The sequence below is a fragment of the Leptodactylus fuscus genome, chromosome 6, assembly GCF_031893055.1.
Source record: "Leptodactylus fuscus isolate aLepFus1 chromosome 6, aLepFus1.hap2, whole genome shotgun sequence".
Classification (NCBI taxonomy): Eukaryota; Metazoa; Chordata; class Amphibia; order Anura; family Leptodactylidae; genus Leptodactylus; species Leptodactylus fuscus.
The window spans coordinates 103,049,257-103,069,226 of record NC_134270.1 but is presented as its reverse complement, the minus strand read 5'-3'; the positions used below and the strand labels follow the sequence as shown (position 1 = coordinate 103,069,226).

Here is a 19,970-nt window from a genome sequence, read left to right as displayed (position 1 = left end):
ACCGGGCCCCCAAGCTCCTCCTGACTTGCCTCCTTTGGATGCTTGGTGGGAGATGCAGCTTCGCCACTTTCTGAGTTCTCTTCCTGCCCCCATGGAATTCCGCTCTGAGCCTTCTCCCCTGGAGAAAATCTGTGCTGGGGATGGCCCTCTTCGCCATTCCCTCTCACTTACTTACCGGCTTCTGATTGAGCCTCCAGAGGACTTTGTACCACCATTCATGCTCAAATGGGAATCTGATTTGTCCCTTTCCCAGGACCAGAGAAGACGTACCTTTTGTCTCTCTCATGCTACCTCCATCAGCTCTCATTACCAGGAAGCTAGCTACAAAATTCTGACCCGTTGGTATAGGGTCCCCACGAGATTACAAACAATGTTTCCTCAGGTCTCCCCGCTGTGCTGGCGCTGTGGCCAAGAGGAGGGCGACATGCTCCATGTGTTCTGGTCCTGTCCTGCCCTGTTGCCCTTTTGGGATGGGGTTAAGCGTATCACCCTCCAGCTCACTTAGATCACTATCCACTTAGGCCCTGCCTTGTTTCTCCTCAATCACTGCGAGTCTTCTGTGAAAGTGTTTAAGCGCTCTCTGCTCAGATTTCTGGTCCTCGTTCCCGGGCATGTGTCCCGCACTTTTGGAAGCGAGTTGAACCTCCCCCTCTCTCCCTCTGGATTTCAAAGGTCAATGAGATTATGTTCATGGAGAATCTTACTTTTTTCCTGCATGGTACAACTGAGGCGTTTACCAGAACCTGGTTCTACTGGTTCAAGTTTCAGCAGTCTAGTACCAAACGCTTCTGGGTTCTGATCCTCCCTCTCAGACATGACTGACACTCTTTATGTTTGTCAGAGACACTTGTTTCTCTCAAGTTACCCTTCTGGTTAATGGGATGATCAATTCGGCGGAAATGGGCGAATTAGCCTATTTTTCTCTGCTCGTACAACCCCTCTTCTCCCCCCCCCCCTATTTTTTTTCTGCTTTTCCTCTCTCTCTCTTCTTCGCCTTCCTCCTTCCCCTTCTTCTCCTCTCTCCTTATTCCTTTACCTTTCTATTACTGGCCCTTCCGGGGTTCCCCGTTGGTCCTGTGATGTCTCTTATGTGTTGTTCCTTTAGAGGTTTATTTTTTTATTTATTTATTTTATTTATAGGCCCTGCCACCTGTTATTGTCTGTTTTCCTTTGTAAAATTTCTTCAATAAAAACTTTTAATTAAAAAAAAAAACCAGGAAGATGGAGAGATATTTTACACTCCATCTTTATATAAACTTAGGAAAGTATTTCAGGCACTCAAGTATTCCTGTGAAATTATTAGAGGTGATGCATGCTTTCTCCTAGTGATGCTATCACTTCTTACTCCTGCAGCTCTGCCTTCATTTTTGGCTTCTTTCTACCTAAAGGCAATCCGGGTCTGACGAAGGATCCACAGTGAGCCAAAAACTGTTCCACACTGTATGTGGATTGCTTATTTAATAATATGACCTTCAATAAATAACGAATTTAACAAGAATACTTGAGTACCTGAAATACTTTCCTAAGTGGTTTCGAAGTGAAACCCTATCAGAGCACCTTGGAACTGATAGGAGTGCCGCGCATTTTTCTACAATTATCTTGATATAAAGTGAGAGTCTAAGAGCACTGCCAACCAGTACTCAACCCTCTGCTTGATGCTAATAATGCACTTATCACTGTGTAAAAAGGGGCCTAACAAGGTTGGTGTTCTTGGCTAGTATGGTTGTTGTCATCTTGAAAGAAACAAGGGTCAGCCTCCTCCTCTGGCTGTGCCTGTGACATATCAAGGGCTGCCTCTTCATCCAAAGGAGAGTCTTCCTCCTCCTCTTCCAGTCTAGGAGTTCCATCACCATAATTATCCTGACCTAGATCTTCATCTTTCTCTAGTTCCCTTTGTGTCACCCCAGGGCAATGACATTGACTAAGAGTTGGAAGTTGTTCTTCTTCTTCTGTCCCTTTTGCATGAGTGTGTATTCTGTAACATATAAAATGTAGGGAGCAACTTTTTTAAGCCACTAAAAATGTTAATAAAGCAGACAATATTCAACCCAATGACAGCACAGCAACAATATTTGTGCCACTGTCGCCGACAACACTGCACAATTGTAGTTTGCAAAGAGCTATGAAGGAAGATACTTACTGGAGAATATAGCGAAGTAGTTCCTTCGCTATGTGGCTCCTCTGATCCAGGTTCCTCAATTGTAAAGCTGTATAGCAACATTCATTTTATACCTTTGAAATGAGGGAAGAGGAGTGGAAACAATGCCTTACTTTTATGAAGATAAATCTTCGATAGGGCGGATGAGACCTTCATAGTGCCGGAACTGGACCTGCACAAACGGGGTGCAACTAACACCAAGCCTTGTTGCATTTGTGGACTGTGGCTGCTGCTGCTCAAAACATTGACCCAGTGGGCCGTGAAAGTCTTGTATTATCCAGGGAAAGGCCCAAATTCTCTAACAGATGCCAAAATAAGGCAGGGACAGCTTTCTTAGAGAAATAATGGCAAGTAGCTATCCTCCATTGAGGTTGAGCGCATGCCATGAGTTGGTGAAAGGTAGTGAAATCCACTAAAAGGCACTTCACTGGCAGTAGTTTGGTCATGTGCGAATTAAGTTGCAGTACCGCTGGGTGTTGGGGCACATATTTCTGTTTCCTTGACACGCATTCCCTTATGGATGACTAACATTGACGAGGAAGAGCAGAAACATTTGGTGATGATGATGATGAGAAAGTCCATACCATGTGCTAAGTGTACATGTGACCTGCCTACAAGAAAGATCATGGGGAGAAGGAGTTGGATGATCTTGGTCACTTCCCCTGCTAGTGTTACTGCCAAGTCTGTTTTGCGAAATAAGAATGTGATGCCTTTTCATGTGAGTACTTAGAGATGTTGTTCCTACATTTGGTCTTGCATGGCCATGGCTAAGTTTTTGCTTGGAGATCTTACACATTGCAATGGATTTATCATTTGGAAATGTAGAAAAAAATTCCCACATGGGAGATGACTGCGTGTTGTTGCTGCCACCAACACCAGCAGAAGTGTAAACATATATGCCACTACAACCACAAGTGCCACCACACCTTCCCAGGTCTGCTCCAGCCAGGCTTTTCAGATGTTGTGGCTGTGCATTGGCTGGAATTGTTTCTATTACAGCTACCACCATCTTCTTCTGATGTCATCTTCTTATCCTGACCCAGTTGACAGGTCCTACCCTCAAAAGAATCATCATTCACAATGTTATCATCTTCCCTGCTTTTCTACCCCAGATTTTCCACTAGTTCTCTTATCAGAACGACTACCAATAATAGTACCAAACCTTGCCTCTACTTGCAAACAAGAAGAAGTCTACTCTGATTAGGAGAAATAGCTTTCTCAGCATATGCCACATGACTACCATGGTTCTGTGTCAGTGAAGGGGACATGGTTGACAGTCCAGAAAGGTTATGAGGTAAATTGTTTTACAACATTCGAGGAGGAAGAACACACAGAAGCCTAACTTAAGATCACGTGACTATTGGATGCAATATCCTCATGTAATTGACCAATCTAGGCAATCAAAAACTTAATCTTCATTCTCAGGAAGTACAACAATCCTGCAGCTATTGGTGTTGCTACAAGACCAGAAGAAGTGTTGCTGTTGTCACCCACATTCTTATTGTTAGTAGTTGCACAAGTGTTCCCTCCTGTACCTCCTTTTGCCTGTCCCCTGCCCTGTTTTTTTTTTTTTACTCCATACTGCTTATAATACAGTAATAATTATTCAGACTCTGTTTTTTTTATTGATTTTTATTCAAAAACTATTCCAAAGAAAAATAGAAAAGCGCTAAAAAAGTGACTTGGTCAGTGAGTATTAGACTAGAACTACGTCAGTCAACTTTTTTTTATTTTGTAGATCCCACTTTTTATTGAGTGAGCAAATAAAATAAAAAATTTAGTTCAGGCTGCGAGTCTGTTTATTAGTATTACTGTTGCAGCCTGGCTCACACAGCACAGATATTCTCCCTCATTCCTATCTATGATTTCTATCACCAATCTTCCTGAATTGATTAAAGCTGACTAAATTGTTTTCTAATTCTCCTACTCCTAGATCCTTTAGCTATATTGCAAGCTTTGCTGCACTCAGTGCTCTGTATCATGCAGTGATGAATAACATATCCATCCCTTACTTCTACCATGACTGAAATGCCTTGTATTCCAACCCAAAGCTCCTTCTAAACTGTCAATGTCATCAGTATGTAGCACTGAGGATTGGCTGAGAGGCTGTCAGCTGATGACAGGTGATGCCAGAATGCCACAGTGACTCAAAAATGTGTCTCTTCTGTGTTTTTACTGCACAATACAGGTGGCAGTGGTCATTTTATTTTCTTGATTCCACTCCTAACTATATCAAGTGGGTGAAAGCCGTTGAGTGTTCAGTCTATCGGAGTCTTCATATAAATCCCTCACTCCGCACAGAGAACTAAGACTGACTGGACTCAGCAAACCACTAAACCTTTAACACCTTTTTAACTTCCCATAACCCAAATAAAGACAGGACACTGTTTTAACACTCAATTTTGTGGACGGGGTTGGCCACAGCTTTATTGATAACCCAAGGAACGTTAACTCTTTAACCGCAAGGCTCAACTTTAACTTCAACTTGCCAACACGGGTAGGCGTGGTGTGGTATGCCGGCCGCGGGACTCCCCGCGGGCATGTCACCTCCACTCCCATTTTCTGTACTCTAAACCGCCAGCTGTGACTTCGAATCCGCAGAGTCTAAAAAGGAGACAGGCATCAGTAACAACCACCATCACATACAGAAAAGATACAAAAAGGGGAGGGAGGGCGGGAAAGCTTCTCTGCAGGGGGATCAGGATAAGAGGCCGAGCAGTTGGAAACTATGAGGTTTATAAGCAGGGATAAACCAAAAGACAGTAGCCAATAACCTGACAGGGGAAGAGAGGAACTCTGACCATACAGTTAAACAAACTTAGTGTAGAGAAAGAAGAGGGGCTACCCCTGCAGGAATGAGACATTCCCCACAGATAATAGCACGAATTTAACCCATTTATGAATTAACCTATTATGGGAAGGAATACACAGTTCAAAGCAGAAGAAGGGGACGCCATTCAGTCAGTAACGCCCAACCCTAGGCGGGCGGGCGTTATTCCAGACTGACTGGACTCAGCAAACCACTAAACCTTTAACACCTTTTTAACTTCCCATAACCCAAATAAAGACAGGACACTGTTTTAACACTCAATTTTGTGGACGGGGTTGGCCACAGCTTTATTGATAACCCAAGGAACGTTAACTCTTTAACCGCAAGGCTCAACTTTAACTTCAACTTGCCAACACGGGTAGGTGTGGCGTGGTATGCCGGCCGCGGGACTCCCCGCGGGCATGTCACCTCCACTCCCATTTTCTGTACTCTAAACCGCCACGGAGGAGGCCAGACTCAGACTGGGCTCCGACCCCCCCCCAATAGAAAGAGGGTTTGCTCAACCCCGTCCTGTAAGCCAGAAAGGAATATATCTAGGCCTATTTCATTGAGGTGAACACCGTCAGGGCGCATTAAATGACGGTTATCACCCTCCAGTTGCCTATGGCGAACTACTACACCCCCCTTAGACCTAACAAAACGTGCAAGACGCGCATTAATAGTCCTGCTGGCCTTCTCCACAGCTGCAGCGTCCCTGGCGCCCTGCCATGAAACCCTCGGGACTATCTCGGACCATACGATTATAACCTCAGAAAAATAACTGGACATGCGATCGATATCAGCCCTCATAAGGGTAATCAATTCAGAAACACCCAGGAAACACAAGTCGTTCCCCCCGGCGGGAAGGACTAAAATGACTGGAGGGGGGGCAAACTGTCAAACAGTGATGACTTCGAGCAGAACCTGGCACCATTTCAGACCTCGGATGCCACACCAGTCGACCTCGATGTCTCGAAAACCCAAGGACTTACCCCCGGGTCTATCTTGGGCCCTCTGGGCAGCCCAGAAAATATAACTGTGACCAAGGAAACAGACAAACGATCTCCGAACACCTACAAAGAAACAAATCACAACAATTCAGGGCGAACATACCGTGCATAGCATGAGGAACTCCATCTACCTATCCGCTGGACCGATTCAGACGACAAACCCGCCCTAGATGCCTCCGTCGCTGCCCCAATCCGAAACGAGTGGGTGCCGTACTCCCCCGGCTCCAACCCCAAAGCGACGAGAGCCTGGCGAAAAATAGACCTAAACTGGAAAACTGTTAAAGGTTCGCCAGAGGAATGGACCAAGAACGGAACCGCCGACGGGCGCACCCGGATAAACGAACCCACCGTACGGACCACACATACCTCCCCGGCAACCGCCCTTAGAAGCCAGGAACCCCTACCCCCTTGATCCGTCTTAGACCGACGAATACGGATTCTCACTGACCCATTGGCAAGGACAACGTCCTCAGCCAACAGACCACCCTGCTTAGCCCTAGAAGGGGGAACGAGTTCCCCAACTCGGAGGGCGCCGAAAAAAGCCAAAGAAAAACCGGCCGAAAAAAGGGAAACCTCGTAAGGAGACGAACAAACCGCGGGAAGGGAAGAAACAAGGCGGCATAAAAGGTCGTACGACACTGGGCGCCTGGTATCACGGGTGGAACCCTCCCTGCGCCATCCTTTAAGAGCCTGATGAAATAAGAAAGAGCCGAACAGATTACCCCAACCCCGCAGCTGAAAGAAAAAATTTAACCCCGAAAAACGCCGCGCTGCCACTGCCGCAGAAACCCCCTGATCCCGCAACCGAAACAAATAACGAAACACCACATCCCACCTGTCACTCTCACAATTCAGAACATCCTTATCTCCAATCAGCTCACACCATTCTCTCCACGCCTTACCATAACCGGCCCATGTGGGAGGGGCCACCGACTGCTGGATCAGAGGCATCACCCGGTCATAGGAAGGTCCCACAGGTACCGCGGGCAGGAAAGGCCCTCCAACGAAGCTCACGGAAGCAAACTCCTGAACACCTGCCATTGGAATCGGGAGAGAGAATCAGCCACATCATTCTTACAGCCAGGGATATGACGTGCCCTGAACCATACGTTCAACTCCAAACACCTGAGAACCAGGTGCCGGAGGAGGGATAGAACAGGAGGGGAAGAGGAAGATAAGTGGTTGATAGCATGAACTACGCTCTCATTATCCGTCCAAAAAATTACCCGGCGGTCCTTCAACCCACCACCCCACAAAACCAGGGAAACGACTATGGGGAATAATTCCAGAAGAGTTAAATTAGAGCAGAAACCCGCCCGCTGCCAATCATCGGGCCATGCTTCCGCGCACCATTCAACACCAAAAATCGCCCCAAATCCCGTGGACCCGGCGGCATCCGTAAAGAGGGATAAGTCTGAATTAGTAGCCTCCACTGCCTGAACACAAGTATGACCATTATACCTTTCCAGGAAGCTCAGCCACATATATATCCGCCTTTAGAGAACGTGTTAAGCGTATCCTATGGGAGGGAGATGACATGCCCCTTGTAGAAAGAGATAATCTACAGGAAAATACCCTACCCATTGGCATGATACGGCAAGCGAAAACTAGCAGGCCCAGTAGGGACTGCATTTGCCGAAGGGTTACCTTGCTAACCGACAGGAAACCTCGGAGAAGTGACGACAGGCGATCCAGTTTGTCCCGGGGAAGGCGGAAGAGCATGTGCACCGAATCTAATTCAATGCCTAGAAAGGAAAGAACAGTCGTCGGGCCTTCCGTCTTCTCCTGGGACAAAGGAACGCCAAACCTGCTCATAAGGGACCGAAACGAATCCAACAATCTCTGACAGAGGGAATCACTAGCGGGGGCAACAAAAAGGAAATCGTCCAGGTAATGTATAATGACTACCCATTCCAGAAATGAGCTAAATAGTTCAAAAAATTGGCAGGATATGGAACAACCCATGGGCAAACACGAATCGTAGTAATACTGGCCGTCCAGAGAACAACCGAGGAGGTGATAGCAGTCCGGGTGGACTGGGAGAAGGCGAAACGCCGACTCAATATCCGATTTTGCCATGAGAGCTCCAGAACCCGCCACACGTAACAACGCCACCGCCCGGTCAAAGGAAACGTAAGAAACCGAAACATCAGACTGGGGGATACCGTCATTGACAGAAGAACCTTTAGGATGGGACAGGTGATGTATCAGCCTGTACTTACCTGCCTCCTTCTTGGGAACTACCCCCAATGGTGACACCCTAAGGTTGTGAAAAGGTGGAGAGCTAAAGGGACCAACTATCCTACCCAATTCCACCTCCTTAGCTATCTTGGCCCTAAGAACATCAGAGAGATCCCTTGCCGATTTTAAGTTATCGGAAAAATATGGCAAGTCCGAGTAAATAAAAGGAATAAAGAAACCAAACGTAAAACCCTCAAATAACGTAACAGCAGCCTCATGGTTGGGATACAGGTCTAGCCACGGCCGCGCTCACTGGGGTCTTTCCCCTCAGAGGGGCTAGCTTGCTTCACAGGCTTCGCCGGACGAGTGCACCGCACTGCGGAATGATTACCTCCGCAGTAGGAGCACTCATGCTTATATTTGCACAGGCCGAAGAACCGGCAGTGGTCCTCGTTAAAGAGCCAGCAGGCCCCTGGTCTGCGCGCGGCCGCCGGCCCCTGTGGGGGGGCTGGTCCGGCGGCCCCTGAAGGAAAGGGCTGTTTCTGAGACATCATCAAACGGAGCCACAGCTCCGTTGCCTTAACACCCCAACCAATGGATGGCTGAAGCGCAAGGCGGCGGCGGAATTCTTCATCATACCACCACCATGCGTTCCTGCCATGCGACTTAAAAGCATTGTACACGGAGTCCATGTAAAGAAATAACTCCGAGCAACGCTCCGGATGACACTCCCCCATAACATGACCCAAAACAAAGAAAGCCTGTAACCAGTTATTCATTGTTTTTGCAACCTTGGGCTTACGCTCAACGGGCCTATCCGAAAAAGGTCTCCTCTCCCTATCCACAGTGTGCTGGTCCGTAGAAACCAGGGACCATATATCAACATATTGGTTTTCCCAAATCTTCTGCTTAACCTCATCTTCTAAGTGGGCCCCCAAAGGGGGGGACCCCGCAGAAGAAGGATTCTTTGTGGACACTAGCGGAAGGAGGAGGAGAAGACTTAGCAGCACTAGCTGAGGAAGAAGCAAGAAAAGCCTTAAGCGCAGGGAGCAAAGCAGATAAATCCTGCCCTGATCCCCATGCTCCGGCAAACTCAAACTCACCTGGCGGCGGAGCAGTGGGCCCCACGGCTGGCGCCGGGGGAGCCACCGACGACACATCTGGAACCGTGCGAGCGACGACCTCTTCTTGGGACGGCGTTGCAGCCGACAAAGGAGGCTCCAGCCTATCACGCCTCGGACGTGCCGATCTCCTGTAGCCACCAGAAGTGCAAGATTCCTCACTTGAAGACGGGGAACGCCAGCGAGAAGGCCTGGATCTCCGGGAACTCCTGCTACGTCTGGAACAGTGAGAGCTGTGGCGGGAGCACTGGCTATGAGACCCATCAGACCTGCGGCTCCTACGCCTCTGTGGTCCCTGGGAAGAGGCCCCCGAGGAAGATCTCGAACGACAGCGGCCACGGGACCTCTCAGAAATATCGACCACCCGAGATTCGGCAGCATTGCCACTGGCAGCTAGGACGGGAAATGAGGGGGCAGTTAGAGGAGGGCCCAGGGGAACTCCTGTGGCTGCAGGGAAAGATTGCATAGAGGGAGCAGGCCCCGTTTGCAGGACATAGGTCACAGCACCCATGGACGCCGAGCCAACAGGGGGTACCACGTCGCTTGAGGGGGCAAGGGGGAGGGGGCCCTGCCCAGCTACAGGCAGCACGGGCCTACCATCCCCCACCTGAACTACCACGCCGGTGGAAGAAGGGGCCGGAAGCGGAGGGGGAGGACTGTTCACAGCCGAGTTAATGACATCCTCCGCTCCTGAGGAGGAACTATGGCGCCCACCCATGCTATTGAAATCCCCACCCGGGGACGGAGAGGTGCTGAAGAGGAGAGGGGAGCCCTGGCTGACCGCGCGGCTGAATGAAGCCCGCGAACCGGAAGTGACGCCGAGGCCACTCCCTCCGGAGGCGTGGCCACTCTCCGAGCGGACGCAGCGCGCTCCGCTGGAAGAAGCAGCTGCCGGGAGAGCTACAGGAGCCCTGGTAAGTCTGCTAGGAGGACGGGGGGAACTGCTAGGGCTTAATCTAACCGGGGGACGCGACACTCGAGCGGAGCGACGCTCCGCACGAGAAGACTCACCGGGCACAGTTGGGGTAGGAGCCGGGGTAAGCTGGGGCACCAGCCCCTGCAACCAACCCGGCCCCTCCGCATCCAACCTGGATTGCAGCAGCTGGACGATGCTCTGATCCGCCATCTCCCCTCAGGCCCACAGTTAAACCACGATACTGGCAGCACAAAAGCTTCTCTGCAGGGGGATCAGGATAAGAGGCCGAGCAGTTGGAAACTATAAGGTTTATAAGCAGGGATAAACCAAAAGACAGTAGCCAATAACCTGACAGGGGAAGAGAGGAACTCTGACCATAAAGTTAAACAAACTTAGTGTAGAGAAAGAAGAGGGGCTACCCCTGCAGGAATGAGACATTCCCCACAGGTAATAGCACGAATTTAACCCATTTATGAATTAACCTATTATGGGAAGGAATACACAGTTCAAAGCAGAAGAAGGGGACGCCATTCAGTCAGTAACGCCCAACCCTAGTTATTCCATGATTATGACTATGAAGTCTTCCTTCTTTCTTCTTCTGTTCCTTAGCTGCTATGGACTCTTAGTATATCTTCTCTTCTCAGCATATGTGTGTCTACTTCCGTAATATATTACTGTGTATTATCCTGTATCTGTATTACTATGCTGCTGTAACATACTGAAATTTCCCCACTGTGGGACTATTAAAGGATTATCTTATCTTATCTTAATGGTGGGACGATAGCACTGGCTTGGATATAGCACATTTCTCCTTGACATAAGATAGACTCTTAGCAGAGGTGATCTGTGTCCGGTCACCAGGGGCATATATGTTTTTTTTTTGTTTGTTTTTTTTTATCAGTATACTGCCTAGATTTTAGCTTGTCTTGTTAAAGACATCCAGATCAGGTGTTTTGAGGGTCTCTGGGAATATCTGGATCTATAAGGGCTGACTGGGAAAGAATCTGGGAACAGGGAAGTGGTAATTATTCATCATATGTCACCCCTCGTATCCATCCTGTGTCAGTCAATATTTGATCCAGTTTGGGAATTACTGACGGGCAGATGCCACTTATGATTTAGCCCCTACTATTTGAGGGTTCTTTGGGCTATTTTACATGGAGTAATGACCGCCAGGTATGGATGAACACATGGGGGTTACCTTCTCTCTGTTGTACACAAAGCCACTAGGGCACTGCACAACTCTGTCAGAAAGATTATAGTACCATTTACATTAACATTTCTCGGGTAGTCTGCATATCAGTATTTTCAATAGCAGATGCTTATACTTAATGTGGAGGTTTTATTTTGATTCGTAATAAAATAAGTTTTATAGTGAACTTTTTTGACCATTCACCCCTGTGATATGAGCATTACCTCTTAAACGGCTACACACCCTCTGCGAATAAAGTTTGTATGGAGCGGTTTTTATGATCTTATACATGAGCCCTTAGATATCCGAGGCAATGTACAGTATGCTGTCTACAGTCACAGGGTGGTGCTGTGGCTCTTATTTCTTACTAGAAACATATGTATCTGTACCTATGTCCTGCCACTGAAATGAAGCTGTAATGTAAAAGCCACAAGACAACATTGATCGGGTTGATGCGTGTAAATCTATTCAGTTTCTTGCAGAGATCTTGTTTTTCACAGAATTTAGTACATCGTATGTGGACAGACTTACAATATCATTTCAGTAACACCTGTCGCATAGCTATTAATATTCCAGGCATCTTATATCAGAGACCCCAACCACTTATTGATTTCCAATTTCTGTTCTGTGAGTCTTGCCCTGTAGATGTTTCCCTGAGCAAAATACAGCAGATTTTTCACCTTAGGAGAGCAATAAATGTGGACTTTGAAATGTTATAACACAGAGCCAGCAATTGACAGTCCTGCTTTTCTGTCTACAGGCCATGAATTACTAGGACAGAAACATTCTCATAGGTGAACAACACTGTCATTGATATATATAAACTATATAGGAACTTGTCACATGGGATACTGCAAGATAGATGGACATAGATAAATCAACAGATAAATATATAGTTCAGGGGCAACACGGTGGCTCAGTGGTTAGCACTGCAGCCTTGCAGCACTGGAGTCCTGGGTTTGAATCCTGCCAGTAACAACATCTGCAAGGAGTTTGTACGTTCTCCCCATGTTTGTGTGGATTTCCTCCCACTCTACAAAGACATACTGGTAGTAAAAAAAAAAAAATAGCTCAATAGATAGGGGGCAGAATGGCAATATATACCACTGGGAAAATTCCTAGTGAGCCAACCAATGGGATACTGAATATGGGCTGCTTGGCCGGCAAGCTACCTTACCCGATACCACTACCCTGTCTATTGCTGCGCCTGGCAGCCGCCGCTCCATACATGATCTCCCTAGCCCGGGAAGCCCTGAGAGTATTTGTTAGGTGAACTTCATGAGATGTCTAAGATTTAGACACAATACCGTAACTACCGTGGTGGCAGCGGAGGCAGCTACCACAGGGCCTGGGACACCAGGGGAGCCGGTGACAGCTGCTACCGCTGCAGATTTTTATTTTTTTTTTAAATAGGCCGTTACCTGCTGGAGTAACTCCATCACATAACGGGCCCTATTTACTGCAGCATCGGCGGCTGCCTGAAGATGGAGAGGAGCTGCCTCCTTCACAGTCCATCTTTTAACAGTAGTAAAGTCAGCAATTGCTGCCTTTACTACTGCACCCAAGCAGGGGCCGCCTGCTGTCCGGGCCCCTGCTGCCTCCCAGCACTTGCATAGTGACAGCGGGCAGGAGAAACTTCTATCTCCTGCCCGCTGTCCCCAGGCCCTGTGCCGGCATCTATACTAGTAGATTGAAGGACCTGAGACATGATGTTATGATGAGGTCCTTTAATCTACTAACATAGATTCAGTGTCGTTTGTGGGCAGAGCTACCCGGATTGTACAGGTCAGTGTACAATGGGGGGAATGGGTTATAGGCTGTGAGGAAGAGGAGTACATGGGTGTGCAGGCTGTGTGTGAGAAAGTCTGCACCCCCATTCCTTACTTTCTCACATACAACCTGCACACCTATGTACACTCCTACTCGCATTCTGCACCCCCCATTCTGCCCTATGTGAGCAAGAGGAGGGAATGGGTGGTGTAGGCTGTGTGTGAGCAAGAGGGGTACATGGGCATGCAGGCTGTGTGTGAGCAAAGAGGGTGACCTGGGGGTGCAGGCTGTGTGTGAGAAAGAAGGGGGAATGGGGGTGCAGGCTGTGGGTGAGCAAGAGTGTGCTGGAATGGGGGTGCAGGCTGTGGGTGAGCAAGAGTGTTGTGGAATGGGGGGTTCCCCCCTCCCAATCACCCTCTTGCTCGCACACAGCTTGCACCCCCATTTCCCCTCTTGCTTATACACACCTGCACCCCACGTCACCCTCTTATTCACAAACAGCCTGCACATCCATGTACCCCTCTTGGAGGAGACCCCATGTCAAAAGTTCGCCACAGGGCCCCGCCATTCCTACTTACGCTACTGGACACAATATTGCTGGATGATCTATCTGGTACATTTTAGGGTATCTAGTCTACGTTTATACCATGGTTTATTTTGTGCCAAATATGTCCGACCCTAAACTACTATTATTATACTTCAGGGTCTCCTCAGACCCCAGAGTATAATGATCAGAGGCGTACGGGAGGTGACAAAGCCACTGGAAATATGATGGCGTTGCTGATATATCAGCATTTGGGGCTTAATTTAATTCTTCACAGGGCCAGTTTGTCTAAAACCGGCCCTGACTATGGGACATTATACTGTGTGGATGGGCCACTATGGGACATTATACCACGTGGATCAGCCACTATGGGATATTATATTGTGTGGAGGGGCCGCTATGCGACATTACACCTTGTGGAGCAGACAAGCTGAACCCGAAATCTTTGGAAAATTTGTTGGGATACTATACTGTGTGGAGGGTCCACTATGGATCATTATACTATGTGGATGGGTCACTATGGTACATTAACCTGTTTGTAGGGGCCGCTATGGGACATTATACTATGTGGATGGGTCACTATGGTTCATTAACCTGTTTGTAGGGGCTGCTATTGGACATTAAACTGTGTGGAGGGGCAACAATGGGACAAGATAGGGTATGAAGATACCACTATGGGACATTATCCTATATAGCATTGTGTTTTTGTACAAAAAACAGGCAGTTTTCCAGCAGAAATGCACCATCTGAACATAGTTTTAGGGTCCATTCACACGGAGTAAACGCGCACTCATTTTGGCAAAATACACGTGTAAAGAATACACGTCAGATACAGACCCTCACATTAAGGTGAAAGTACCAGTGGCCTAGGACTGGATGCAGCTGTAGCTATACCTGCTTCCAGATATAGTGTGTCACCACCATAAGGCTGCTGCCATACGGTGCTCCTGGACGCCTACATTTACCACTAATTGGGGGCTGCATAGGCACTATTATTGCTTCTAAAGGTCCATTCACACGGAGTAAACGTTCGCTCATTTTGGCAAAATGCACGTGTAAAAATAAGACTCCCAATGACTTCAATGACACGTCAAAATACACGTGTAAAATGTCATTGAAGTCAATGGGAGTCTTATTTTTACAAGTGTATTCTTTACACGTGTATTTTGCCAAAATGAGCGCGCGTTTACTCCGTGTGAATGGAACCTTATAGATAAGTACAGCTGTGTACTGGGAAATGCATGTGTCTTGTTGCAATACTTCTTTGTTATGGCTTGTGGTGTATGACTTTAGTATAGCGGTACTCAGCCTTACAACTATTGTGCAGCACTCCGAGGACCTCATCTTTGATTTTTTAACTTTTATGGGCACACCGAACAAAAAAGGTTGCCTACCCCTGGTGTTAAATAATGCCCATGCGACAGCTGAATAGAGATATCATATGCACTCTCTATGTATCCATGTATCCTCTATATGTTAGAATAAACTATCCCAAGCTTCATTTATAAAGGGACATTCCCAAATACTATGGAATATATAGGTATTGTGAACTATCTGGTTTTAAATATATGTAATATACACCCATTTAGATCTTCCTTTATGACTGACCCGTATGTTGTCCTGACTTTTGAATTTGTCTTTTCAGGTGATGTCCTGGGTCCTTTTTATTGGGACGCTCAGTTACGTGAAAGTCATGATTGGGGTAATTCTCCGAAGTCAAAGTCACAGTGCCCTCGTGTGGTGTGGAGCAGTAGTACAGCTGGGATCCATGATCGGTGCTCTTGTCATGTTTCCATTGGTCAATGTATATAGCTTCTTTAGATCAGCTGATCTCTGCAATATGAGCTGTCCTAGCTAAGTCCCCAGACAAGGGATGAAATACTAAATATGGACCTCTATATGCAAAAATGTGGATCACAGATTGAAAACAAGATACCTCTACACAGAAAATCATATGTGTAACTATGGGCTGCAAGGTTGATTTCATTATCCTATGCTCTGTGCCTCCTAATTTCCAGTACACGTATATTATCATATACCTCATTTCTGCAGGATGCCAGGGTACATAGTATTGCTATATTGCAGCCCATTGCAGCCCTGCAGAGCAGCATGCACATACGTTTTTTGACTAATCTTTGTATGCTCACCAGATGGAACTTTCACATTCTGAAAACAGATTTAAGTGCAGTCCGCCGCATAAAGGCACTGCGGGAAAAACCCACGGTGGCAATTCATTGCGGTTTCTTCCGAAGTGCTATTCACAGAAAGTACACAGAGGTTTACTCTGCAGACTTTCTGTTTCAATTATACCTATAAGCCGGGGCCACACGGGCATGAAATCGCGGCGTTTTACAATACTTGCAAAGTGGATGGGGTTCATGCGAATCTCATGCCCACTTTGTGTTTAAAACTGCAGCGCGGACACGCTGTGATTTCCAAAACGCACAGTTTTGAAAATCGCAGCATGTCGATTATATCTACGGAAACACTGGCAGCTTTCCCGTAGATATAATTGTAAGAGAAAGTCTGTGGAGGAAAACTCTGCAACCTTTCTGTTCAAAGCACTACGGGAAGAACCGTGATGTATTCCCGCCGTGGTTTTTCCCGCAGCGCTTTAGCTTTAGCCCATAACGGGGTCCGTGTGCTTGCCGCGCATTGCACGCACGAGTCATACGGACTCCCCGGACGGAATACAAAAGCAGATGTGAACAGGGCATAAGGCATGGTTCACTTCTGCGTTCGGTATTCGTTCAGGGAGTCCGCTTGGGTACTCTCTGAACAGAATACCAAACGCATTGACTATAACGGAGTCCATGTGGTTTCCACGTGGTGTCCGCACGAGTCATGCGGAGCAGAAAGTAGTTCATGAAGTACTTTCCTCTCTGCATGATTCGTGCGGACACCGCACAGAAAACACACAGACCCCATTATAGTCTATGGGATCCGTGTGCTTTCATAAGCTCACCGCTTGTCAATGAGCTTGGTATTCTGTTTGGGGGGTCCCCAAGCGAACTCCACGAATGGAATACCGAACACAGATGTGAATCAGGACTTACACTATGTACCCCAAATCAAATCAAATCAAAAAAAGCTTTATTGGCACGTCCGAATAGATATTTGGCATTGCCAAAGCTAGTAAAGTGGGGAAGGGGGGGGGGAGTTGGACTTGGGTGGGTGAGTGGTGGGGGTGGGGGGGGTTGGGATATAACAGTCCATGGAGTCTCATCTTCCTCTTCGTTGGTGACCGTTATATGGGGAGGTGGGGTGGGGCGGTTGGTTTGGGGTATAACAGTCCGTGGAGTCTCATCTTCCTCTTCGTTGGTGACTGCTATATGGGGAGGTGGGGTGGGGTGGGGCGGGTGTTTTGGGATAAATATAACAGTCCGTGGAGTCTCATCTTCCTCTTATTTGGTGACAGCTGGACACGTATTGGGCAGCGATCTCCACAGTGGCCTCTTCTTCTCCCAGTAGGATGTAGAGTTTCCTCTTCTCGTCTGCAGATATGAAGTCTGGGATGTGGGCAGAGAGTCTTTGGTAGTAGACGGCCCTCACAGCTGAGTATTTGGTGCAGTGTAGCAGGAAGTGGGTCTCGTCTTCTAGGGCCCCCTGGTCACAGTGCTGGCATAGTCTGTTCTCCCGTGGCTTGTACGTCTGCCTGTATCGCCCTGTCTCTATCTCTAGGTTGTGGGCGCTCAGTCTGTACCGGCTCAGGGTCTGTCTGTGTTTGGGGTGGCGTATTCTCTCCAGGTAGGTGGCCATGGTGTAGTCCCTTTGTAGGGATTGGTACACGGTGAGTTTCTTGGAGTTATTTATTTCGTTTCTCCATTCTTCAATGTACCGCTCTCTGTTTGCCTCTGTGGTCGCCTTTATTTCGGCCTTGGTTATCGTCTGTTGGTGTTTTTGGTTTGGTGGTTGGCTGGTGTTTAGTTGGTGAGTGTCTGGTTTGCTCAGGTGGCTTAGCCATGCTTGGTGGTGGTAGGAGTCAGGCTTGCTCCCCTGGATGTGTGCCTGGAAAGCTAGCGCCCTCTTCTGTATGGTGAGCCATAGGGGGAGTCTGCCTAGCTCTGCCCTGCAGGCCATGTTGGTGGTGTTGCGATGGACATGGAGCAGGTTTTTGCAGAACTCCAGGTGGAACTTCTCTGTTGAGCTGGAATCCCACTTTGACTGGTCTGGGTAGGTGGCTGGGCCCCAAACCTCACTGCCATAGAGAAGGATCGGGGAGATGACTATTATTTTATAGAGAATATCCAAAATGGTCCTCTTGAGGCTAAAGCTCCACGTTACTGAAATTCAGTTCTTTTTTGTTGCAGATTTTGTTGCCATTTTTTGAGCCAAAGCCAAGAATGGTTACAAAAAGAATGGGAACTATATAAAAAGAACTTATTCTTCTACCTTTTACTCAATCCACTCCTGGCTTTGGTTCAAAAAGCCGCAACAAAATCTGCCACAAAAATAGCTGCAATTCTGCAACGCGAGGCCTTAGCCTGAAGGGGTTTTCCAGCTTCAGGCTAAGGCCCTATTTGGGTAAATTCACAGAAGTGAAGGCTGAAATGTGCTGCAGTGCCAATTGTATTTAAGCAAATATTTACCACTGTAAAAACTCCCTCTAAACTTACCCTTATGCTCGGTTCACATTAGAACTTGGCATCCGTCCGGAAGGAGTCCGCATGAGGACCGCCACGAAGGGAATACCAGCGCAATTGCAAGCGCTGGACAGTTAAGCACATGAACCCCATAGACTATCATGGGGTCCGTGTGCTTGCCGCGCACTGCCCCCACGAATCTCGAATGATTTGTGCGGTCAGTGCGCGGCAAGCACACGGAGCCCATTATAGTATATGGGGTCCGTGTGCTTTGAAAGCACGTCGCTTGCAATTGTGATTGTATTCCATCTGGGAGGTGTCCATGCGGACTCCTTGCGGACGGAATACAAGCGCTAGTGTGAACCAACCCTTAGTCTCCGCACACCAGTTTACAGTTTGCTGGAACAGCTGATCTGTGCAGGGTTTGGGTGTGCATTGATCATAAGTATGAAAACTCTATTTCATCCTGGAAAACCCCTTTAGTTCGGGGCCCCACTTTGCGAAAATGCTGAGATTTGGCAAGTGGAAATGACACACAAAAGACCACAATATTTTACAGTACCTGCAAAGTGTATGGGATTCTGGCTACCACGTTGTGGAAACGCAACATTGTTTGTTGCAGATGTTGCTGCTTTTTTTTAAGCCAAAGCCAGGAGTGGATTGAGCAGAAGGAAGAAGTATAAAACTTCCTATATATTTCTTATTCCTTTTGCAGCCATTTTTGGCTTTGGGTCAAAAAAACGCAGCAAAGTCTGCAACAAAAAAAGCTGCGTTTCTATAACGTGTGGCCTCAGCCTACAGTGGTGAATATTTGGTTGAATACGATATGCCTCGTTGTTTGCACTGCTACACATCTCAGCCCTCACTTCTGTGAATTTCCCCAAATAGTGATAAATAAACTATCTTTGTGTCTCATCTGCTGTGTGTGTAGTTTTCTCATTAAGTAGCTGGAGACCAGACATTAACCCTCACAGATCTGACAGGAAACATTTGCAATCCTCTGGGGAGTGGCAAGGGTCTAGCTGTCAAAATGCAAGGTGCAGCTGAGTCCTCCCATCCGAGGTGGCCTTCTTCTAAAATAGGATGAAAGGGGAGACAATAGGGGATCTGTGTGCACCCTGTCCTAATCAAAATATATGGGAGCGTCAGCTGCGGGCCTGTGTTTATCAATTACAAGCTGCAGAGAAGTGATACGCAACGTTCCATGACAATTATTAGCTCTGTAATTAAATGTCTTTCTGGGTTCCTGAGTCCGTCCTACAGATGAAGGCCGTATAAAGAACACAAGAAATCAGCAGAAGAAAAAATTGTCCCGAGTCTTTCATTTTTGGTTAGTTTATATTATACTAAGAAATGTAAAATATAAGGAGTACAACAGCCTCTGACCACTAGGGAGCGCTGATCTAAAACTGTAATTCCCACTGCCTATATGGTGGATTCATACACAGTGCGCCATATTTACTAATGCTAACATTGAGACAGCAGAAATGTCAATGAGAGTGTCTGAGGATGTGCCAGATCTATCACAGTGACGTATATGGTTTAGTAGATTTGGAACTTTTTAGTGCATGTTAGGCTACGGCCCCACGTTGAGGAAAGTTGCTTTTGTGTTGTAGATTTTAGTGCTTTGAGCCAAAGTGATTACAGAAGGAATGGGAAATATATAGGAAGCTCTTATACTTCACC

General features: G+C 47.4%; 1 protein-coding gene across 1 annotated transcript in view; it reads left to right on the top strand.

Annotated features, from left to right (window-relative positions):
- Positions 1 to 15,559, top strand: part of SLC52A3 (solute carrier family 52 member 3) — a 32,437-nt gene extending 16,878 nt beyond the window's left edge. The window contains exon 4 of the mRNA XM_075276935.1: positions 15,347 to 15,559. Coding sequence (XP_075133036.1) covers positions 15,347 to 15,559 — 213 coding nt within the window. The remainder of the gene's footprint in view (positions 1 to 15,346) is intronic.
- The last annotated feature ends 4,411 nt before the right edge of the window (positions 15,560 to 19,970 follow it).